The sequence below is a fragment of the Zeus faber genome (assembly GCF_960531495.2).
Source record: "Zeus faber genome assembly, chromosome: 5".
NCBI lineage: Eukaryota > Metazoa > Chordata > Actinopteri > Zeiformes > Zeidae > Zeus > Zeus faber.
The window spans coordinates 15266178-15292225 of NC_137192.1; the positions used below are offsets into that span (position 1 = coordinate 15266178).

The 26048-nt window shown below is 42.3% G+C and overlaps 2 protein-coding genes across 2 annotated transcripts; one reads left to right on the forward strand and one right to left on the reverse strand.

Moving 5' to 3' along the window:
• Nucleotides 1–8189: 8189 nt before the first annotated feature.
• On the forward strand, nucleotides 8190–10628 carry oxtrb (oxytocin receptor b; the record flags this gene model as incomplete). The annotated part of the gene is made up of 2 exons (XM_080000997.1): nucleotides 8190–9111; nucleotides 10360–10628. The coding sequence occupies 2 exons, from the start codon at nucleotides 8190–8192 to the stop codon at nucleotides 10626–10628; spliced, it is 1191 nt and encodes a 396-aa protein (XP_079857123.1).
• A 2974-nt stretch (nucleotides 10629–13602) lies between these two features.
• On the reverse strand, nucleotides 13603–15046 carry cav4a (caveolin 4a). The gene is given in 4 exon segments (XM_080000813.1): nucleotides 13603–13752; nucleotides 13755–13864; nucleotides 13983–14170; nucleotides 14772–15046. Coding segments are annotated over 4 exon segments (552 nt in total). The 5' UTR covers nucleotides 14988–15046; the 3' UTR covers nucleotides 13603–13714.
• Between the last annotated feature and the right edge of the window lie 11002 nt (nucleotides 15047–26048).

The following is a 26048-nucleotide window of genomic DNA, read 5'->3' on the forward strand; positions in this document are numbered from 1 at the left end:
GATTGGAGACCGGACAGACTCGTCTGGGATTCCTCCCGGTGAAAGACGTTTTAATGTGTGACCCCTTGTCGCCGATCAGTCATGTAGTGCGAAACCACAACGACCTCAAGATTCCCGATCACAAGACGGAGAGTCGTGTAGTGTGGACAGGACAGCGACCTGACCACTTTGAAAGTCGTGTAGTGTGCCCACGGCATTCCAGGACTTAAAGGATCTGCTGCTGACGTCTTGGTGCCAGATACCACAGGACACCTTCAGAGCTCTTGTTTTGGCGGCACAATTTTTCGTATTTTTCGAGCTTATAGAGCTTATTGAGCGTAATCACCGGGTGTCATGACATTTCACTGCATATATGTACGACCGTATGTGTGTGTATGTGACAAATAATCTCTTGAACTTGAACTTGAACTTGAACCAGGGGGACCTACGCAGTTAGGCTGGTGGTTTTAATGTTGTGGCTGATCGGTTTATATACATCAGGATGCATGTCATCAGGATTACACTTACATCACTTAAAAACTGACAAACCTCTTTTTGAGATGCTGGTGGCTTTAACGCCACATTGATGTGATTTACCTTACCTTACCTTACCTTATATTATCTTACCTTACCTTACTTTACCTTACCTTACCTTATATTATCTTACCTTACCTTACCTTATATTATCTTACCTTACCTAACCTTACCTTATATTATCTTACCTTACCTTACCTTACCTTACCTAACCTTACCATATACTATCTTACCTTACCTTACCTAACTATACCTTACCTTACCTTACCTTACCTTATATTATCTTATCTTACCTTACCTTACCTTACCTAACCTTACCTTATATTATCTTACCTTACCTTACCTTACCTAACCTTACCTTATATTATCTTATCTTACCTTACCTTACCTTACCTTACCTTACCTTATATTATCTTATCTTACCTTACCTTACCTTACCTTACCTAACCTTACCTTATATTATCTTACCTTACCTTACCTTACCTTACCTTACCTAACCTTACCTTATATTATCTTACCTTACCTTACCTAACCTTACCTTATATTATATTATCTTACCTTACCTTACCTTACCCTATCTAATCATATCCTACCTTACCTTATATTATCTTACCTTACCTTACCTAACCTTACCTTATATTATATTATCTTACCTTACCTTACCTTACCCTATCTAATCGTATCCTACCTTACCTTATATTATCTTACCTTACCTTACCTTACCTTACCTTATATTATCTTACCTTACCTTACCTAACCTGTTTATCAAACATAGGATAAGATGTAAATTCCTTTGTGCAAGCATTATTATCTTACTTTATCTTACTTTATCTTACTTTATCTTACTTTATCTTACCTTACCTTACCCTATCTTATCTTATCCTACCTTACTTTACCTTATCTTACCTTGTCTTACCTTACCTTACCTTACCTTACCTTACCCTACCTTACCTTACCCTATCTTATCTTATCTTACCTTACTTTAACTTACCTTATCTTATCTTACCTTACCTTACCTTACCTTACCTTACCTTACCTTACCCCATGTTATCTTATCTTACCTTACTTGACCTTATCTTACCTTACCTTACCTTACCTACCTTACCTTACCCTATGTTATCTAATCTTACCTTACTTGACCTTATCTTACCTTACCTTACCTTACCTTACCTTACCTTATCTTACCTTATCTTATCTTACCTAACCTTACCTTACCTACCTTACCTTACCCTATGTTATCTAATCTTACCTTACTTGACCTTATCTTATCTTACCTTAACTTACCTTACCTTACCTTATCTTACCTAATCTTATCTTACCATACCTTACTTTACCTTACCTTACCTAACCTTACCTTACTTTACCTTACCTTACCCTATCTTATCTTATCCTATCTTACCTTATCCTATCTTATCTTACCTTATCTTACCTTATCTTACCTTATCTTACCTTATCTTCCCTTATCTTATCTTATCTTACCTTACCTTACCTTACCTTACCTTATCTTACCTTATCTTATCTTACCTTATCTTACCTTATCTTACCTTATCTTACCTTATCTTATCTTACCATACCTTACTTTACTTTACCTAACCTTACCTTACTTTACCTTACCTTACCTTACCCTATCTTATCTTATCCTATCTTACCTTATCCTATCTTATCTTACCTTATCTTACCTTATCTTACCTTATCTTACCTTATCTTCCCTTATTTTATCTTATCTTACCTTACCTTACCTTATCTTATCTTACCTTACCTTACCTTATCTTACCTTATCTTATCTTACCTTATCTTACCTTATCTTACCTTATCTTATCTTACCTTATCTTACCTTATCTTATCTTACCATACCTTACTTTACTTTACCTAACCTTACCTTACTTTACCTTACCTTACCTTACCCTATCTTATCTTATCCTATCTTACCTTATCCTATCTTATCTTACCTTATCTTACCTTATCTTACCTTATCTTACCTTATCTTCCCTTATTTTATCTTATCTTACCTTACCTTACCTTATCTTACCTTATCTTATCTTACCTTATCTTAAATAAGCCTATTAGGCCCACAGTATATGTACAGTACATTTGTGATGTGATGAATATGCGTGTAAGTTAATACTTTCAGAATATCAATTCTGTTTTAAACTTTGGGCGCAATGGAAATGCAGGGCAGTTAAATAACATCATATATGATGGAAGGACTGCTGTATCATTTGATTTGAAGACACATTTAATTCTAATATTCAAATATCATACAAGTATAAGATTATTGATCATGATCCTGAGTTTTTCATTTTAATGGTTATTTGAAATCAATTTTTAGGGCAAAAAAGAATTACAATGAAATGCAGTTCCACGGTTGAAGGTTACGAAGGAAAATGATTCAACATGCTGATTTGAAAATTCATTTCTAAAATAACAATATCAATTAAACATCCTCAGACTCCAAGAATTGTACTTTTAATACCTTTAAAATCATAACACAAGGAGCTCTCCCACAGAGTGCCAACAGAGAGTTCTGCATCAGAAAGCATTAGTATTCGCACCAGAGTGAGTCACTGTCTGAGGCGAAGAGCTATTGAACGGAGCCTTTTTCCAGGATTGATTCTTGTTAGTAAGTTCCATGCCCTGAATGCTGAGATGTATCCAAGAGTGTAAAACGCCGGTATTACATGGCGGGGGGAATTTGCAGAATTCTCCCTAATAGTTCAAGTTCCAGATGTGTAGCTGTTCTCTTTCCATTTAAAATTAAAGAGATTAAAACTTTCATTTCATGATTCTTTTTACGGCTGATTTAATGCTCATTAAAGGGGTAAGTAGACAGTCACCATCTTAGATAGCATAACATATAATATACACATAATATGTCAAACATTATGTTATAAATTCAATTTAATCATAGTGTTAAAAAGGGTCAGTTCACTATTTTTCTCTGATTTTCTACTCGGTATTTTGTGTGTATAAAAGCAGAACAGAACAGTGATTAAAACTGCATTTAAACCGTTGACTATTATTGTGCGTTTCTGGTGGTTGCTCTAACTTTTTTTTTTTTTCGTCAATAAAGAAGAGAGGGGGATTTATCTTATCGAACCAAAGCTGTGAGACATGAAAAAAACGCCGCTTGGGATTTCCGCCTGTTTGCAAGGTCTGTGAAGTCAGTGATCGAAACCAATTTCCCAGTTGACAGGAGCTCCGTCTTCGCAACTTTATTTATTTTTATTTATTTAGCCTTCATTGCACCAGGAGAAGTCTCGCTGAGATTTAAACGTCTCTTTTTACGAGAGCGTCCTGGGCCGAGACAGGCGGCACAATTAAACACAGAACAATTTACAATGAAAATAAACAATCTTCTACAGTTGCAATCTTATCTTTAATGGCAAATGTTTTTTGGAAAAGTCCTTGAGTGTGCCAGGGGGGCGATGCATGGTCGGCATTTTACCGTGCGCCTGTTTTCCTGTTCTCCTCCTGGATCACTCTACATGTGTTTCCCATCACACCGGCGCTGAGGAACCTGAGGCATGGTTTAAAATGCTCATACATGCGGACGACACGCACACACCACCACAGAGAAGCGTTTGGGCTGCAGGCGTCGTCGTGAGATATTTCTCCCTAGTTTCTAGCTCCCAGTGATCTTTATCTAGACATGTCTTCTTTTGGTCTTGCTGCACAAGGCCGTTCCACTGAGACTTTACTTTTAGTTTGAAGTTGGATTTTTCTGAATGGGAAACTATTTCGAAAGGCAGGTTTGGTTTCTCGAAAGAGAAAATATGGAATGAAATCAGGAGAAAATTCACAAATATATGTGAAGAAATGCATAAATAGGAATTGAAAGGGGCAAAGATACAGTAAATGCTACCTGTGTTGTATAAATAATGATTAAAATAAATATTAAACACATGTATTTTTTTCATGTAAGTTCTCACAACGGTGGAACATAAAAAAAAAACATCACAAATAAAAATATTGCATTAAATGACAGTACAATTTTTTTGCCACATATTGCACCTGTTGTGATCTGTGATGTACAGCTGCACATGTCGCCTGCTGGTGTGTAAAATCACTTTGGGAGCAGAATTTATTACGCGTATCTTCCAATCAGACACTAATGTGTCTCGTTCACTTCTGCTTTACTGAATTGGTCGCTCACTGCTGACAGAGAGGGAACAGAGTAATTTACAAAGTAAATTCGGGAATCTGGAGTCATTGGGAATTAGATTAACAAAGACAACAGAGGCGCTCGCTCGTGTTTAGAGATGGCCCAAGGTAGCAGCGCTGGAGAGACAAGAAAGGCTCCACAGGAAATCCCCTTAATTCAACCTCCCTGAGGATTACAGGCCCAGTACAAGCAAACCGCCAGCTATCAAACAATCCGAGAAAAAAACGGACACCAGAAGCAGCAATTAATCATATTTGGCTGCAGTGAGATGTCATCGGACCCAACATTTTTCTTTCAGTTATGTCAAAGGAGCGAGAGCAATTCCCTCTGTTCAGGATTAAATGGGGCTAAACGGGGCAGTGTGGCAGCTTTTAACTTAACCTATCACAACTCAACTCATCCTGTGCATAGGATCACTTTTTTATATATAATATTTTAGATCATTTTTTTAGACTGCACCAATCTTGACCATGGAAATTCCTTGTATATGAAAATGAACTTGGCCGAAATTAACAGATTCTGATTCTGATTCTTGATCCACTTGATGAAATGATCACCTAACAAACTATTTTGAAGTGTATTTACCAATTAGTGGAAATTTGAGTAATGTTTTTTATTTTTTATTTTTATTTTTTTTGTCATTTATTTGGCTCTGTGAACAACAGATATATTATTGCCTCCTGGATGCTTTGCCTGATATTCAGCACTCCCCCGGTTAATATATGTTCTCTAACATATACAACTTCCCAAACACATTTTATTATACACAATTTCTGTAAAGTGCAGGAATACATACAACATACCAGTCCTGTCAGACTGTATAACAGCACGTCTCTCTCGACTTCTCTCTTGTCCAATGAAAGCAAGGTAGTCCAATGCCTCAAATAGAGCATCTTTAAATGGGAGTGATTTGGAAAGGGAGATGAATGAGTCATCGCTCCAAACTGAATTTCATTGGAGACTGACTTTCAATTATTGGCGTCTGCTGCGGCCATCAAAATGATTATCTGTGAGCGTTCACACTCTGAGCTTGTTAGCATTATTTAAATTGAAAAACACTTGAGCTAACACATTCTGCCACATAATCACAAAGATTCTAAAATGTATTCATTTGATAGAAATGATTCCACTTCTCGCTGGTGTTGTCACGATTAAAATAAAAAGCTGAAATATAGCAAAGGATTACATCAGGATTACATATGACTTTCTGTGTGATGCCGGCAGACACTGTGGGTTGAGATCTTCTTTCATATTTTTTACTGTATAAATACATTCTATTTACAAGTATGGGTAGATTCTCTAATTCCAGTTCCAATAGCACAAAGTTAAATGATGGAATGGTAAAATTAAAAGTAAACTCTAGCACGGGCAAGCGGGCGAGGTGTAGTAAATGTCCATCGGATCTGCTGATAAGGTCAGGTGATAGGCTGGACTGCAAACAGTTCCAGAGTGGTGGGTGGGGAGCAGCGACATTTTAATTTAAACCAACATACACTGAATCAGAATGTCAGAACAGGAGGGGTTTTGAGGCATCTCAAAATGGCTAGAATGCATAATCGGAGTGGTACTTTTAGCAAATAACTTCAAAGACATGTTTTGGGGACCTCAGAGCCCCATACCAACATGTTGAAAGGGAGCATTATAGGTACCCTTTAATAAGCCAAAGGTAAGAAATTTTTTTTTTTTTAAAAAGCTTACATTCCTTTTTACATTGTTGGAACAGCCTCCCTGCACTTGGGCTGTACAAACAGCAATCTATTTTCCATTAGTGCGAAGAGAGTGCTTCATGTGTCAGTCGGATCAGAACCTAGCACTTAGCAGCACCACTCAAATATTTTCAACCTCATGTGGGGGTTTGTCAGCAATAACCGTGGCCAAAGTGATTCGTGGAGCGGAGCCACGGAACAGACCTCGTTATTTGACTGCAACAAAGGCGCGACAAGTAAAGTAGCGACCCCAAAATAAAATAGCAAAAGCTTTTTTTTTTTTTTTTTTTTTTTTAATTTCTAAGGGTCAAGAGGCACAAAAGACATCTCTCGAGAAGAGCACTGAACCTGAACCAGCAACAGTTTAGACAGCGAATCCTATACAGAGAAAAGGACAAAACGGTATTCATTCTGCACATGCTGCACATGCACTGTGCACATGCACTTTTATGGATGGAAACAAGGAACAACCGATCCGGTTCAAGCCATTTTTTGTATTTTTTTGCACATTTCTGTGACTGAAAGAGCCTTAGAAAATGATTCACAAAATAATGGTTTAATTGATAAAAATGCTGAACGAGTGAGCGAGTACGAGTGAAAATCAATTTAATCTCAAATGCACTATCTGGTCTTTCTTTAAAACAGATAGTAGACTATTCTCTTTGGTTCTGTTTCACTTCAGGACTTCAGGGGATTAAATTCCGTGTGGGTGAGAAAATATTATTCAAATGTGTCCTACATTTGATGTGTCCTACCGCATTTGCGGTGAACAGCACAATACACGTCCATTGTTAAAATAACTTACTTTGACGGACACAAGGCATTGAAAATATCAAGACAAGGAAAGAGAAATAGATAGATAGATAGATAGATAGATAGATAGATAGATAGATAGATAGATAGATAGATAGATAGATAGATAGATAGATAGATAGATAGATAGATAGATAGATAGATAGATAGATAGATAAATAGACAGACAGACAGACAGACAGACAGATAGATAGATAGATAGATAGATAGATAGATAGATAGATAGATAGATAGATAGATAGATAGATAGATAGATAGATAGATAGATAGATAGATAGATAGATAGATAGATAGATAGATAGATAGATAGATAGATAGACAGATAGATAGATAGATAGATAGATGGCTAGATAGATAGATAGATAGATAGATAGATAGATAGATAGATAGATAGATAGATAGATAGATAGATAGATAGATAGATAGATAGATAGATAGATAGATAGATAGATAGAAAGAAAGGCTGCATAGAACTGACTGAGTTGATAATGGTTTATACTGTCATGTTTTTTTTCGGCCACATTTCAAGTTAATTGTGTTGTGGGGTGTGGTTGGGGGTGTGGTTGGGGGTGTGGGAGGAGGTGTGGTTGGGGGTGGGAACACTGATCCTGCTGCTGCTCCAACTGGTGCGAGGCTGCAGATGCACCACCACACGCACCAAACCACCTGCGGGTGGTGGTTCTACACGCACACTGGGAAGGTATGAAGTGCTTGGGCATTTTTATTTTCTCCACGTGATGGAGGAGAAATGTAGAACACGTTGTTTTCGGGCTCTTTCTTCTCTGTTGCATCGCTTCCTTTTCAGATCGACCAACACCGAATGGCCAAGACTGTGGCCAAAATGTTCCCAAATCCAAACTGAAGATTGGAGGAGTTGAGGCTGGACTTGCTTCACGCGTCGACCAGAGTGTGAACGTCTGCTGGAACTAAATGCTTGGAGATCCGGGTGATGTGACGTGACCCCTGGATGCGCCACAGCGGCGCTTTTACGCACGATGGAAGAGTTTGCGCTGGAACGAGACTCCCTGGAAACCAACGCCTCCTGGGTCAACCTAAGACCTGGAAACCACACCGACCCGGGGAACAAGACGGCGAATCCCTTGAAACGGAACGAAGAGGTGGCCATGGTGGAGGTGGCCGTCCTGGTGCTGGTTCTGCTGCTGGCGCTGGCCGGGAACCTGTGCGTCCTGCTGGCTCTCCGCGGCGCCAAGCGCGGCCAGTCCCGCATGTATTACTTCATGAAGCACCTGAGCATCGCGGACCTGGGGGTCGCGATCTTCCAGGTCCTCCCGCAGCTCATCTGGGACATCACCTTCCGTTTCTACGGACCGGATCTCCTCTGCAGGCTGGTCAAGTACCTGCAGGTGGTGGGGATGTTCGCCTCCACCTACATGCTGGTGCTGATGTCCGTGGACAGGTGCCTGGCCATTTGCCAGCCGCTGAGGTCCCTGCACAGGAGGAAGGACCACTATTATGTCATCGCCTCGTGGATGCTCAGCCTGGTGTTCAGCGCCCCCCAGGTCTACATCTTCTCCCTGAGGGAGGTCGGGGAGGGGGTTTTCGACTGCTGGGGAGACTTCGTGCAGCCGTGGGGCGCCAAGGCCTACGTCACCTGGATAAGCCTCACCATCTACGTCATTCCGGTCGCGATTCTAAGCATTTGCTACGGCCTGATAAGCTTCAAAATATGGCAGAACTTCAAACTGAAGACCCTCAGGGGGCAGTGCATGTCCCTCGCCCCGAGGTCCCCCAGCGACGCCGCGCTGTCCAGGGTGAGCAGCGTGAGGCTCATATCCAAAGCCAAGATCACAACTGTGAAAATGACTTTTGTTATAGTTTTAGCCTATGTTGTGTGCTGGACTCCCTTTTTCTTTGTCCAGATGTGGTCTGCATGGGACCCTGCTGCACCCAGAGAAGGTAAATGCTACACACAAGCGCTTGAGGTTGTATTTTATTGTTATTATTATTATTATTATTATTATTATTATTATGTTATTTAATGGAAAAATGCAAATATAGCATCATACATAGGGTAGGCATAAAAGAGAGGAACAGAAAGAGATGCAGAAGAAGGAAAACAAATGGTGTAAAATGTCAAATAATGAAAAAGTGAAAATATTTAAGGATACATAAGAACATGAAAAGAAAGATGAATAAAGTAAAAAAAACATTTTTTTGTGAGTTTTTGGATGCCTTAGTGTACAAGCATAGTGTAATTGCAAACAATGCATATGGTAGGTATTCAGAAGCCCTGATACAGATTTGTAGAATGTATACACCCGTACAATCATGAAACTTCAAAACATACGCTGCACAACGTTCAATCTCGTTCTCAATCTCCTTGTTTTCCAAGATGATTCGAGGTTTCCCTTATTTATTTCAAAGGAGTGGCACAGGAGTCCAAGATTAGAGAGAGGTTTTATATATTAGCCCTGAACACTGAAGATGCTTCCCATGGTTTTGCTTTCCACCAGAGGGAAATGTATTTGTGCAACCTATTTCATATGTTTTATATCATAAATAGGAAAAACAAGCATAATTAACCCAATAGTCAACATTTACACTACAATATCAACACTGCAACACGATCACACTGTAAAGGAATCCAAAGGAATTCAATGCATTCGACTCGTATATATATATTTTGCAAAGATCCCTTCAGTTCATGTGGTTGTTGCCCCAGAAAACGTTGCAGTGCCGGGGAGGGGATAGAGGGTCCTCAGAGGACACATGTAGCAGGACATCAAAGAGCTCATCTTTGAAGCGGTCTTAATGGTAATGCTTATCATTTCCCTTTAGTATCATTTGTCATTAGAATTACTGCTCTTATCTGGTGGTCCTCCCTTGTAAGTGGGAGATGGATGAGTGGAACTGGGGAAACTTTCATGATTAGTTTCCTGTTGTTGTCCAGCTTTTAAAGAAATGGAGCTTTGCTATGAGATGCCATTTGTAAAAATTGCAAAGAGACCTTTGACCATACACAGCAAAGGGTGACATTTAAATACATATATAGTACACTCCTGTTAAATACATTTTCCTCACATTTAACAGGAACACATTTTCCGTGGTGGGACAGGGTGGGTGCTTGACATTTCTGCAGTTGGTACGCGGTTGGTGCAATCAAGCCGACTGGATGTGGTTTCTCGCTTTTTTCCTGTTCCGTAGACACGGCCTTCATCATCGCCATGCTGTTGGCCAGCCTCAACAGCTGCTGCAACCCCTGGATCTACATGCTGTTCGCCGGCCACCTGTTCCGGGACCTGATGCGGTGTGCGGTGTGCTGCTCGCGGCCGTACCTCCAGGCCTCGTCCTGCGGCTGCCGGGGCCGCTGCAGCCACAAGAGCAGCTCGTCCACCTTCGCCATCAAGAACGCCGGCAGCCAGCGGAGCCTGACCCAGACCTCCAGCACGGGGACGCCCGCACAGGTCGACTGACTGTCCCGACCGCCCTGCCCGCCTGTGACTGAGTCCCTGGAGCTACTTGGCAGGTGTACAGCTCCATTATCACCGGTCTGTACTTGACTAGTAGCGGAGTGACTCCAGAAACCTTATCTTTAAAAAAATAAGCTTAGAAGGTTATTCCCCCCTCCAAGCTGGTGATGATGTATAAGTTGAGCTTCAATATTAAGAGGGATAAAGGAAATTTCGCAACATACCAGTACATACACCGATCAGCCACAATGTTCTGCTGGGAAACCTTGGGTCCTGGCCTTCATGTGGATGTTACTTTAACACGTAGCACCTACCTAAACATTGTTGCAGACCAAGTACACCCCTTCATTACAACGGTATTCCCTGATGGCAGTGGCCTCTTTCAGCAGGATAATGTGCCCTGCCACACTGTAAAAAATGTTCAGGAATGGTTCGAGCAACATGACAAAGAGTTCATGGTGTTGACTTGGCCTCCAAATTCCCCAGATCTCAATCACAAGAACAACAAGCCCGATCCATGGGGGCACCACGGATCACAACTTCCAGGACCTAAAGGATCTGCTGCTCATGTCTTGGTGCCAGAGACCACAGGACACCTTCAGCGGTCTTGTGGAGTCCATGCATCCCCGGGTCAGACCTGTTATGGTGGCACGCAATATTAGTGGTTATTTGTGGCGGTTTTAATGTTGTGGCTGATCGATGCATCCAGACCAGATACTGTACAGTTCATGGATGAGATACTTTTCGTCCCAAGAGACATTTTTCTTGTAGTTTACATTGAGAACAGAGAATGTAATTGTCCTTTATTTCAGAAATGGATGGATATGTGTGTGTGTGTGTGTGTGTGTGTGTGTGTGTGTGTGTGTGTGTGTGTGTGTGTGTGTGTGCGTGTGTGCGTGCGTGCGTGCGTGCGTGCGTGCGTGCGTGCGTGCGTGCGTGCGTGCGTGCAGGATACATTTGCTTTTCTGGCATCAACCAGAGGCTTCTATGTGTGTAGTAGAACATTATAGCTAAAAACACAAATTATTTCCTACTTTGGATTTTTAAGATGAATCCACTGTTCCACGTGTAAGCAGGGAAGACGCTTTTTCACTTTTCCTTTAATTAAAACAACAGATATGATCTACATTGGTCTCCCAGACGAACAGCGGTTTAGAGGGGGTTGTTTCCAACACTTTAATGACTTGTATATTTGTTAATCCACTGAACCTCTCGCTACCATAACAGGACAAGTTTTAAATGTTCCAGGGTGTTTGTGAACTTCCCCCTAACCGTCGTGGCTTTTATACTGTACTATTTTGGATGTATTGCTCAGAAGGAATTTGCAGGTTTATCTGTTATGATATATTATTTAAATATGCAACTCACTTTTAAGATAATTCTAACGGCACTCCACTTTCATTAGTCCTTGACCAGCGGCTTACTTTATCAGTGTTTACTCTCTGCCAATAATGTACTGATAAATTAACCATTCTATTTGATTATATTTACATTATCTATGATAAATTTCCTATGGTAGCATGAATGGTATTTTTTTTTATATCAACACAGACGATTGGTTATAATTATGTGTATATCAACAGTTTACAGTGTGTTTCTGCTCTGATCCATGACTTCATTCCAGTCAAGAAAACAAAAAACATAATATGGTTCCCTCTAGTGGCCAGACAGGGTATTTATACAAAGAAAATCCCCCCTTTGCCCTTTTAGATGCACAATAACTGACTATATCCTAAATATTTTTCTTAAATCTTTATATATATATATATATAATATATATATATATATTATATATATATATATATATATATATATATATATATATATATATATATATATATATATATATATATATTTATATTTATATATTACCTGGGATTCATCTCACGATTTTGAAACCTCAAGTATGTATGTACTGTATTTAAATGCATGGACTTATACATACACACAACAAGATAATATTCATACTATAGTACAGATTTTATGACTCACATAGAAAAACGGAGCAGGTGTATGTTGCATTTCTCATTGGCCTAACAAGTCACCACAATGAAAAGTAGACTGTCATGGAGACACTGTACCTCGACTATACAGTAATGTGAAACAACTGCAGACAAATACATTTTTATTTTTGACTTATTCGAAGAATTGTTATTGCTGTGCTACTGCAAACTGATAGAGTTCCGATGGAGAATGTACTGTATACCGTAATAACAGCTTATTTCAAAGTTAAATGTAGTTTATTAGTAATGCACTATAAACAATGTACTTAAAACAAATTTAAAAAAATCATAGAAGCAGAACCAAAAAGTGTACCTCATAAATATTATATATAATACACATAGCCAACAAATGTCTTGATTGCAGTGTAATTCCATTCCTGTTCAAACCAAATAAATGTCATGTTCAGTGCAAACAGTTCTCATCCTGTAAACACACTGGACGGACCAGTGGAGAGCTCTATGATTCCTAATGGAAGCAACCTTTTTCTGTTTCCACAAACCAAAATGAAACCCCTTGTCTTTTGCAAAAACATATTTCAGAGGGGCAAAAAACTCGTAAACTTATTGTCACCACAATAGTGAGGACGTCACTGTTCATATCACAATTTCAAGCTACACAGACCAGTAGAATACTAGTTTTCTGCCCTATGCTACTTATGCCTGAGTGATATCACCAAAAATCAAATCACATAGGGAAGACAAATGCTGCAATGGTTAATGTAATCAATATTGTGTGACTTGGTGTCGAGTGACCCTTTCAAGTGTATCCTAACATTATATTTCAAGTCCATGGGACACTATGTTTTGGATCAGAAGAGAGAAAAAAGGCCTCATCCGATAAAGTGACCACAAAACCAGAGAGCACAGCGCGGCGGCAGGCTCCAAGATTAATCATACCATGAAAACCATTTCAATGAAATACATCCGTACCCATTTTGTAGGCTGGACATAAAGAGTCAAGTCTTGAAGGGCAGATCTGGGGAACATCGATGGAAGAGCAGTACTTCATGGGATCCTGGATGAGAGACACCGATGGAGCAGATCCATCCAGACCTGATGGATTCCACTTGTGAGAAGAACTGTGTGTCATTCCTCGGCCAGATGGATGCTGAAGCCTCCGCAGCTCTCCCGGCACTCGTGAAGAAAGGACGCACAATGATCTCCAGAACAACGTCCCAAAGGCTCTGCAGCCAGCGAGTCCCAACCAGCATGCATTGGATGCAGGGGTGCACCATCCTGTTCGGATTTTAGAGAGAGAGAGAGAGAGAGAGAGAGACAAAAAGTGATACATGCTGCATACTGTACATATTAAAAATAAAAAGATGGAGGACCGATGATGTTGTTCCAAACAAACCAGATGTGGAGGCAGCTGAGCAGGGCCAAGAGCAGGCCAGAGATGATGGACACAGGGACGGCCAGCAGCACCGTGACTATCCTGTAGATCCACACCCTGGACACCTCGAACAGGGCGTGGCTCCAGATCCACACTCTGTCCGCGCTGCGCACCGCCACCGGCTCGGCAATCACATCCTCAAAGCTCGTCTGGAGGAGACAAAGAGTCAAAGAGGAGGCATTTGTCCAAAAGAAGGCGGTGGTGATGGTATGATATAGCCCACTACAGTTTGAATGGTATGTTATTAGGGCTAGAGGATAATGACATCAAATATCATAATATCTGTATTGATATTTTTGGAGTGACTATTTCTGCTGTGATAAGATATTTACACACAAGAAATAGTAGAGAAAGAATCATTATGAATGTGGATATTATGACCAAGCAGATAGAAGCATTGATTAGAACAGCTCAAGTCCAGAAAAGTAACTCCAGCACAATTATTAGACGTCTACTGTCGTATCACAATACCATATCGATACGTCTCCCAGCCTAAGCTAGTATTGTTTTTCATTGTAATGGCGCAGCTTAACTTCTGCTAAATGCATTAGCGACAGGAAGCCTTATATGCACTGTGTGGTCGTGCAAACAAAATAATTAAACCACTTTTTTTCCCTATGTGTATCTTTTCTGGTTACATGGTATCATGTAATGTAAAAGTGTATAATGTATGTTTAATGTGAAAATGTACTGGTGGTGCAAATACAAGTATTTTCTATTCTAATTAAGAACAGGAAAATAATGTAGTACCTTAAGGCAGTCGTTGATTCCTCGGGGGTCTCGGACATTGAGGAGAGGCTTGGTGTCACTGATCTCCACCAGGGTGGAGGTGTGGATGTTCTCCTCTTCTTCCAGTGGGAGAGGAGCCTTCCACAGGGTTTCTGTATCTCTGTCATCAAAGCCATCGGGATCATCTGAATCCCTCAAATCTATTTCAACTTCCTCGGAATCCTCCCCTTTCATCATATTTTCCACTCGGGCCCCTGAAAGAAAAACCCTTCCTCAAGTCGTCCTCACTCCTTCAAGCTCTTTCAGTCCTTCGGGCTCATTCTGAGGCTTGGGGCCGACCAGCTGGCACAGCACTGTGGTTATATTAGGAAAGTTACCGAGGCATGGATGGCATCTCCAGATTATCTTTCATGTGTGGATCGCTTCCCTGTGCCCAGGGAGAAGCGCCTACACCCAGGATAGAAATACCACTGGAAGGACTTTCTCCGCGCGCACACACACCCGATCACAATATACACACCGCTAACGCTGCTCAGATCTAGAGGAAGTACCAGTATGAGAATATTTTGCTCATATCTCATAGGGGAAAGTATAAGTTAAAAAAGTAAACCAATTATAGACAATATTTGCTGTCTGACTAAGTCAGCGACCCAGGCCTAGTCCCAGGCCTTGATCAGCTGGAAAGAGATGATACTGGGTCCAAATCTGATATGGGTCAAAACAAACATCAATGCTGCCTCCCTCCGGACTGAAAAGTGAGCTGCATCGATGTCCAATCTGCTAACGCCCCTTATACAGACTACTTTTGTCTAGTGTTGAATATAATTCTATAGCCATTGCAACTGGCTATAGAATTGGATATTAGTCATATCTGATGTTAATTAATTTCAGTCTTTCTAGTGAGAGACCGTGTGTGGCAGACGAGGGGCTGTAGTTAAGCCATGGTCTGCTGGCAACGGTGCTGGCCTCTTGTGTGCAGCTGTACTGAGTCCGCCTCATCGGCATCATTAGCGCTGATTGGTCAGACCCGGCTGGGAGGGTTGTTTGTCTTGCAGTGGGGATCGTGTGGCGTAGGACGCTGCAACGCCCGCGGACCTGACCGCGACTGGGGAAAACCGGACTCATATAAATATAAAAAATATATACTGTATGTCGGTGCCCCACTGCCAGAAAGACTTTGTCTCCCTCCCCGAACCCCCCAGGAGCCGGAGGACCAGCCCCGTGTCCGGCGCCAGGACCCACGCAAGCTTCGCCAGGTCCCCAGCCCATCCCGGTGGCCTGGAGTGGAGCGGCCTCGGGACGCCGTCTCCCCTCCCCCGTGCCTGGGCAGAGGTGCTGGCGCTGCAGGCGACTTAGCCATGTCCGTTGGGACCGCCCTATGATGGAGGTTGGTCAGGTGGCTTGGATCGCTAATCTCCCGGTCGGGAAGGGACCTACAACATACCAGTAATAGTACCATGGGGTAGACATCAGGCTTTGCTGGACTCCAGCAACGGCTGGTTCCCCCTGGGGCCTTGGTGGAGGCAACACGTGTGGAGATTCGATGTGTGCATGGGGATATTCACACGTATCCGATGGTGTGGCTTAAAATTCATTACAAGGGGGAAAACTATACAGTGAAGGCTGTGGTTAGTTCCTGCCTGTCGCACTCCCTGATTTTGGGTACAGATTGGCCAGTGTTTGACACTTTAATGAGGGAGGCTGGGGGAGTGTGCTCACGGTAGTAGGCAAATGTGAGTGTTGCGTGGCGTGCGGTGATGCTGAGGGGTCATTAGGGGTTGCTACAGGGTCGGGAGCTGAGGAGTCCCCACTGGAGTCTTTCCCAATCCCAGTGGTCTCCCCCACGGATGACTTTCAGCTAGAGCAGTCACAGGAGGATACCCTACATGTGGTAAGAGTGTAGTTCAATTGGTGCGACCAGACCCTGCGCTCACTCATCTGTATTTTTCGGTGATTAGGGACAGGTTATATCGAGTGAGCTGTGACACTCTGAAATAACCCAGTTGTTGGTTCCAAAAAGCCAAAAGGCTCACCATAACCCGATGTCCGGTCACCTCGGGCACGATAAAACACTGCAGTGGTTAATGGCCCGCTTCTATTGGCCGGAAATTTGGGCAGATGTGCGTAAATGGTGCACCGCATGTCCCAAGTGCCAATTAGCAAGCTTACTTAAGTACATGACCTCCTATTTCTAAATCCAACCAGATACAAGTGCAAGATGTTGTAACAAATCAGAATTTTAAAAATGTATGTTGGTGTTTTTTTTTGTTTTTTTTTTCCATGTTAGTGCATTATGTCAAATAACAACTTAACAGCTGGTCAGCATCAACAACTCATGTTGGTGTATTGTCAGTACAAGAACTTAAGGCAAGTCAACCGCAACAGAAACAACAATAGTTAGTAAGAGCTAAGATAAGATGAGGAATGCAGGTGTTCTTGTTCCACCACTGGGGCACCAATGTATGCGGGTGCAGATCCAGTGACTGCCCTGTAGGCCGGCCTCAACGATTTGAACTTGATGCGGGCAGCTACAGGGAGTCGGTGGAGAGAGATGAAGAGAGGCTTGATATGTGCGCGCTTTGGCTGGTTGACAACCAGGCGCGCTGCTGCATTCTGAATCATCTGCAGAGGTTTAACAGTGCGAGCTGGTAGAGCAGCCAGTAGAGCGTTGCAGTAGTCTAGTCGTGAAATGACAAGCCCCTTGACAAGGAGCAGTGCCGGGTGCTCCAACAGGTACCGTCTGATCTACCAGATGTTGTACAGAGTGAATCGACAGGATGGGGAGGTAGTAAATTTGATCAGAGAAGGTCAGCTGGTCGTCAATCACTACCCCAAGATTTCTAGCAGACTTGGACGGTATTAATGATGACGAGCCGAGCTGAACCTTTATGTGGTGTTGAATGGTTGTACTTTGCGGGATGAGGAGGAGTTCTGTCTTGGAGAGATTTAGTTTGAGGTGGCGTTCCTTCATCCAGATAGAGATGTCTGCGAGGCATGCCCAGATTCTTGCCGAGACAGTGGTATCCCCTGGAGGAAAGGAGAGATAGAGCTAGGTGTCATTGCCGCAGCAGTGGTAGGAGAAACCATGCCGCTGGATGACCCCATGATCCCAGTGAGGAGGTGTACGGTGAGAAGAAAAGAGGGCCAAGAACAAGAACTGTAGGCCAAGAACTGTAGGATCTAGATCCCGAGAGGTAAGCCTAATACCATCTGTGCGCAGTCCCAGCAATACCAAGATCAGAAAGACTGGCCTAGAGAACATTATGGTTAAGGCTACAGTTAAATCAAGCAAAATCAGAACAGATACCTTATAGGCAGCTCTTGCTGCCCGCAGAGTGTCTATAACCGCCAGAAGAGCAATGTCCACATTTGAATCCAGACTGGTTCGGATCCAACAGGCTATTCTCTGTGAGAAAAACATTACATTGTTTAAATACAGCAGTTTTGGATAGAAATGCCAGAAGAGAGACTGGTATTCTATTCTCTATTTGTGGTGGATTTAGTGATTGTTTCTTGAGCAGTGGAGTTACTCGAGCCTGCTTAAACGTGTCTGGGAATGTACCTGTCATCAGTGATGTGTTGATGATGTGTGTGAGTGAGGGTATGAGGATGGGAGAAATGGCTTGCAGAAGGTGAGAGGGGGTAGGGTCTAGCGGACAGGTAGTAGGGTGGTCAGCGGGAGGAAGTTAGATATGTCAGCATCAGATTGGGGGAGAAATAGTGAAGAGAGTCAGGTGCTGGAGGGATTCAGGGGCGACTCAGGGGGACTTAGATTTATCACCTTAACCCCCTAAAGGAGTGGAAGGACCGGTGTTCGTGTCTCTGGCCACCGCCGCGATAGAGGAGGATGTTTTGGAGCTGGAGGTTCCAAAAGCGACCGATTCCACCCTAGTCCTTTCCAGTAACCATCTCTCGCCCGGCCAGAGCGGGACGTGGCCACATTACAACGGTAGTTTTCTGATGTCTTCTCCCCCCCTGCCATGCTGCACGTCGATCATTCAGCACCACGTGCTGAATGAGGGTAAAAGTACGCTCCAGGCCGTACCGCCTTCCCGAACATAAACGCAAAGTCGTGCAGGCAGAATTGAACAACATGCTGGACATGGGGGTGATAGAGGAGTCTACAAGTTACTGGTGCAGTCCCATTTTGCTGGTAGGTAAGCCCGATGGGTCGGTCTGCTTCTGTGTAGACTACCGAAAGGTGAATGGTGTCGAAATTTGGTGCGTATCCGATGCCCTGGGTCGACGAGCTCCTTGACCGGTTAGGCACAGCTCAATTTTTATGACATTGGATTTAAGGGCTCCTGGCAGATTCTCTTGTCGCCAGAGTCCAAGGAAAAAACAGCTTTTTACAGTCCACAGGGGTTGTACCAATTTATAACGATTCCGTACAGGTTGTTTGGGGCCCCAGCCACCCTTCAGAGACTCATGGTCCTACATCCGCAGGCGGCATATGCCACCGCCTACTTAGATGACATAAGTATCCACGGTGACAGCTGGGAGCGGCACATGCGGCATGTGAGCGCAGTGTTTGAGCCCGATGGCTCCCCAGTCAGGTGGTGGGGGTATGTTGCCGATGAGAGGGCGTAGTTACGCCAAGGTCCGCAGGTAATGGTGCTTCTTCCGGCCAACGGTGCAGCTGTACCGAGTCTGCCTAATTGGCCTGATTGGTCGGACCTGGCTGGGATAAATTTCTTCTGTGTTGTTTGTCTTACAGTGGGGATCGCGTGGCGCAGGACGCTACAACACCTGCGGACCGGACCACGACCGAGGAAACCCTGACTCTGATTATTTGCTTTATTTCATGTTCCCGATTTTGGCCAGCAAGCCTTTTTGTTTTGAAAATAGAGAAATTAAATAAAACTCTCGCCATGTCATCGCTGCACTGCCAGAAAGACTCCCTCCCTCAAACCGTACCTGTGGGTAGAGACTCCCAAACTATGATGCAACCAAGAATAACCATGTTAAATATGTCTGACAATCATGATACTTAACTAGCTATTAGTTAATATGAAATTAGACAGCAATACATTCATTTTCATGTTACAAATAGTTGTAACCTAGAAATATATGTGTATGTGTTAGAATAGCATGGATTTTATGACAGATTGCCTTAGTTTCTTGTTTTGAGCGTTAGAGAGAGAGAGAGAGAGAGAGAGAGAGAGAGAGAGAGAGAGAGAGAGAGAGAGAGAGAGAGAGAGAGGTGTCCGATATTCCTATTCAACCAATTGGAGACCTTAAATTTACCCTAGGTGTAAATGGTGTGTGTGTGTGTATGTGTGTTAGCCTGCCATCGGCTGGTGTCCAGGGTGTCTCGCTGCCTTATATGCACATCGTAAACCCGGACAGGTGCCCACCACCCCTGACCCCACACAGGAATTTAATGGTAATGAAAATGAAGCGACGGAGGTTTGCAGATCACATTATGCACCTTGGTTTTCTCCGTCCAGTCCATCAGTGTGACACTGCCACTGGATCGTCAGGTTCTCCTAGTACGCCTGCTCTTCACGCTCTTTCCTCCGGAAGATCTGTTTCGCAACATGCTCTTAAGCCAAAACCATTTCTGCTCTTTTAACCTTTGGACCCATTACCAAATCATCTTCACCCTGCTATGAATAGATTGTGCATGGACCTACACAGACAGATATAAGAGAGGGTAATCTCCCAGTCCTCCCAGTTCCTCGCCAGACTCCATCCTGTTTTCTTAAACGTCCTCAGATAATCATTACAGGAATAACATGACCTGATTCGAGTAGCTGCAAGCTCTCATGCAGTAAGGTCAATAAAGAAGCATAGACATTGAAGTGCAATGTGTACGCTTCTCTCAAAGAGCAAAATGAACATCCTATGTCAGAATAGGTTGTCGGTTGTACTTTACCATGTTAATGCATTTTTAAAGAAATGTAATTGAAGTGTAATAAAAAGCCATCTTTAAAAACTCACGTGAATTAATATTCAACACTGTATCGGTGCGATCTGTAACGTACCTGAATCACAAAGAGCAAAGAAAATGTGAAAATGAAAATGCAAACACTTTCTTATTCCAAAATTAGTGAATTTATTCATCCTCTTTGTCATTTGCTGTCGGTGCACCGTTCAAGCGCAATACACAAGAGGGCTACTCTACCGTTGACCAGTGAATGGTCTCCATGGTGAATGGTAATGCCTGGCTTGTGGCTGCAGGCAGAGAGGAAATACAGTGTATTGATGACAGAGAGAGAGTTTCCTGAGTCTCTGTGGCGGCTGGAGGGAGACGGTGCTATGCTAATGGACTGCACCCATCACCAGATGGCCATGGTTTGTTTGTGTCCACAGATCGACAGGTGAGTAGAGCAGCGCAGATAGAGTGCATGTGGATGGGTGCAAGAGGGGGAGACAGGGGGGAAGGATGGAGAGACAGGGAGACAGAGGGGGAGAAAGCGGAAGACGGGGATGTGTGTTGTACTTCACATCCTCCTGTGACATATAACTTGAATTTGGAGACTGAATGGAAATAACATGAACCCTAGGGTTAGGGTTAGGATTGGGGTTCCGGTTAGTGGAGTCTAGTCCAAAAGTCTAAAGTCTCTGAAACAGACTACACTTAAGATAGGAACATGGATAGATAGATAGATAGATAGATAGATAGATAGATAGATAGATAGATAGATAGATAGATAGATAGATAGATAGATAGATCGATCGATAGATAGATAGATAGATAGATAGATAGATAGATAGATAGATAGATAGATAGATAGATAGATCGATCGATAGATAGATAGATAGATCGATCGATAGATAGATAGATAGATAGATAGATAGATAGATAGATAGATAGATAGATAGATAGATAGATAGATAGATAGATAGATAGATAGATAGATAGATAGATAGATAGATAGATAGATAGATAGATAGATAGATTAACTCACCCACATTCTCTGCTCTGACAGAGAGCAGAGAATGTGCGTCAGATATGACGCTGAAAGTTTGGCAAAATTAACGTTTCCATTCAAGTCTTGCAGTGCACCAGCTGACGCCCCCGTCCTAGATAGGAGCAGCAACAGCTTATTTGGGCCATGAGTGATGTCACCCAGTGTTCCTGCTCTGCACCTGTCAGTCCAGCTGTTTCCAGGCTTTCAGCCCAATCGGCCAACCACTGGCAATCTCTAATTTCATAAAACTAACAGTAAAAGGAACAACCACCACTCTAAAGGACTGCCAATCTGCAGTCTATTGGACAGTAACAGGAACCCACATTCATGTTTCAAATAAACCATTAAAATTTGTCTGTGTGAATTTCCTCTTTGATGTTGAAGACTTCTTTTCTCAAAAACAGCTGAATACACATTCAAAATCCCTTCAAAATGGTAAAAAAAACAAACATATTTTTCATTTTCTCTCTTGTAAAGACTCTGTGCTTTGCTGCGGATGCCGAAAAACATCAATCGCATTTATTCTGTTTGATTGTTCTGATCTGGCCGCCGAATTTCACTTTGTCTATTGTGCTGTGCGACAACAGAGGAAAAATCACAAATCCTCAAAAGACATCCAAAAACTGTGAAGAATGCGGAAACATGAGAAGTGACAACATCGTTCTTTCCTATAGGGGGAACTTCAGGGGCGATACAGCCATACAGCAGACCACCTCCTCTGGCCTCGAGCTGTTTGATCCACATGAATATGAATGACCATCATCTGACAACAGAAAGCACAATCCATCTGACAGTCCTTCCACAAAGCTGTCAGGGAGACGGGGGATCTTTACTTTAATGAACAGCAGAGAGAGACGCTCCAGCTCCCGAGCCCAATAAGCATCGCAGCAGAAGCTGTGGAGACGTGCAGGATGAAACGGCCATGGGGTTCCCTGGGCAAAAATGTTCAACTTCCCATGCCCGTCTATCTGCCATCTCCATATCGACATCAGAAGAATCTACGCGACACATCCACAGGACTGTGCGTTAACGCAGAATATTGATGACTCTAATAAAAGTGTCTCACTCACTGGCTCGCTCACATTTTTGAAAATGACAGGCCAAAACAAGATGTTATTTCAGAAAATACTGCCATATTACAATTTGTGAGGCACAGTGGTCCTCGTTTGAGCTGTAAAATAAACAAAACTCAACATTTTGATGTACACGTAAAGAATAACGTGCAGCCAGTCAGTCATTATAGCAAAATAACCCCCGACAGAGTGATCAGGACCCCATCGGGAAGCAGAGGGATCTTGTATCACTCTAAAGGGGTTTACTGGCACGCCCATAGCCCTGGTCGTAACGGTTACTGGCTCCAGCTTAATTCACAGCTACTCACTAAGTCAAAGATAACATTGAGACAGAATATTGATTTTAAATGATTTAATTACTAGTAGGCCTATGCTTGGTTTAAGAGCTCCAGCTAAGTACAATAGTCCACAACGTAGCTCACACTGGGAGGGACCTGAAACCAGGCAGATGTGTGGTTGCCAGTGGTACCAGTCATTATTAACACATCAGTGGTCATTATTCAGAATTAAGTGTTCGCTGATTACCGCTACTGACCAATCAGAATTGAGTATTCCACAGAGCTGTGTAATAATAAACAATAATTTCCATTGTAAAATAAATGGCAATGTTATGAATCACTTCCTGTCCCGTCATCTTACATCCTCTTGGTACTTTAAATGTTCCCTGAACACTGCAATAGGCTTCTCTGGTGTTTTTTTTCTCATCTAAATAAACATGCAGGTTGACTTCTCATTTAGCATATAGAGCACAGGGTCACTGAGTGCAACCAGCGCAGGCGTAATGTTCGGCATGGACACATGAGCTCTGATCCAGATCAATTAGGTCCACAAGTTGGTTGGCGTGAAATAAGCATTTACCTCGGATATTAACAAATATTGCTGCTCGGGGAACCCACACCAATAAACACAGCGACGGAAACTGAGGCGTGTGTGTATGCGTGTGTGTGTGTGTATGTGTGTGTGTGTGTGTGTGTGTGTGTGTGTGTGTGTGTGTGTGTGTGTGTGTGTGTGTGTGTGTGTGTGTGTGTGTGTGTGTGTGTGTGTGTGTGTGTGTGTTTGTGTGTGGGGGTGTGTGTGTGTGGGGGTCTGTGTGTGGGTGTCTGTGTGTGGGTGTGTGTGTGTGTGTGTGTGTGTGTGTGAGAGAGAGAGAGAGAACATGTGCAAGTGAGTGTGCACAAAACAGGCCTCTCATCATGGCTTATGAGCTGTGTCTCATTTGATATTAGCACACTGTAATCCTAAAATGTAGCATTAATCTGTGTGTGTGTGTGTGTGTGTGTGTGTGTGTGTGTGTGTGTGTGTGTGTGTGTGTGTGTGTGTGTGTGTGTGTGTGTGTGTGTGTGTGTGTGTGTGTGTGTGTGTGTGTGTGTGTGTGTGAAGAGAACCATCATCATTTCTATTTGCTGGGTGTTTTATATGGCTCGTCCTTGAGTCCCAGTTTGATAGAATACATTGTTATTCTTTTTATGTTATTCTTAGTTATCAGACTGGTCATTTATCCAGAAGGGAAAGGCAATAAAGTATAAGTAGTTTGTTACAATAGTAGTAAATAAAGTAGCAAATTATTCAAGGATCTGTATTTATTCAAGCATATTCCGTTTCAGCGATTTTTACTACATTACATTTAAAAGAAAATATTTATGTTTAACTCTACTACATTTGTAACACAGTCACATTACTTTATATATTACTAAAATTATTAGGATTATATATCAAATACCTCCTTTTGAATATACTTTGGAATATTGATATGCATGTGCATCAGGTACTCTATGCTGTGTTATAGGCTTTGTGACATGAGGGCACTGAGTATGACAAGTGCTTTTACTATTAATATTTTAAGTTATTTAATAGAAAGTACCTAGATACTGTACTTTTACTTAAGTAAAAATGTACTACTTCCGCTTTTCCGAGAGTAATATCGTGTATAGGGTATTTGTACTTTTACTTAAGTTAAGGGTACTTCTTCAAACCTCGTGTGAGCAAAAGCGAAAGTCGTCTCCATTTTAACGTATTAACTTGTCACTCATTTAACTTTGGATATGAATCCACCGATATTGTTTGAGGGATTTGAAAATCCAGCTCGGCGTGTTCTTCCCGTTCATCACCACATCTATCCGATGTTATCCCTTAAGTCTAATCCATCTGTGTGGCAGGGCGGCACATTCTCTCCAAACACTCTGCGAGGATACATCTTGTCGACATTTTGTTCCAAGTCAAACCCTTTAAAATGTCATACACTGTTCCGTGTGAATTGATGTTTTTCCTCAAACAATAAAACTAAATTGTTGGGTTTACGGAAAGCACAACAGTAAATTTCTCTTTGTTTGCCATTTTTTATCTCTAATTGACAACAATACCTTGCTCATAAATGACTGGAATTATAAGCACTTTTAATCTGCCTGGGTATCTGGGTATTAAAGACGACCACTTTAAGCTGTTATGAAATGGCATTTTCTTCTTATGTAATGACGTGTTAACTGTAATCAGTTACAGGCTTTTTATAAACGGGAACACCGGGAGGTCACGGTGGTCCAGACCCGGAGAATCACAAATCATCTGGAGAGGACAAACAGACAGTAAAACTCAGAGGAAAAAGCATATTTACCACTGAGTGACTTGGTGGTTTCAGTTGGCTGTACATGAAGTCTTTCTGCCTTTATAGTGGCCCGAGAATGCAACAACGATATAAAAAAATAGTTCATCATTTACAGATCTGAACCTGTTACGCTTCTTTTTAGAATTTAATATAGGTCTCTGAGGTCCTCAAAAAAATGTTTTTGAAGTTTTTGTGCAGAAAATACCACTCAGAACATTCATTCCAGCCATTCTAACATGCCTCTAAATCCATCGTGTTCCTTGAGGCTCTGTTGAAGTGGGAGGGGCCACCCTCCCGAGGTCCCGAGTTCTGTAAGCCAATGGGGTTTGACCCCGGATTCCATTATATTTTCTGTAAACTTTCCCAGATTTCACCTTATCAGTCCACCAAAATCTGTCTCTGAACAAATTTGAGGCGAGAAATAAGCAATCCAATTGCAGAATCCTCAGTCATATTAGATCTACAAGGCCTAAATTAAAAGTTTGCTCTGACTTTCACCGTGGTGTCTGGAGCAGCACGGAGCTTGGAGCCCCGCGGGATACGGTGGGTCTTGGGGCTTTTTTGTTTCGTTCAATTACGGAAACGTAAATATATAAAACAAATTAAAACAATTCATCTACTCCTTTGTTTGGAGAAACGAGGAGTGGATCGTGCGCCGCAGCCTACAGTACAGTCCTACCGTGGACACACGCACACACACACACACACA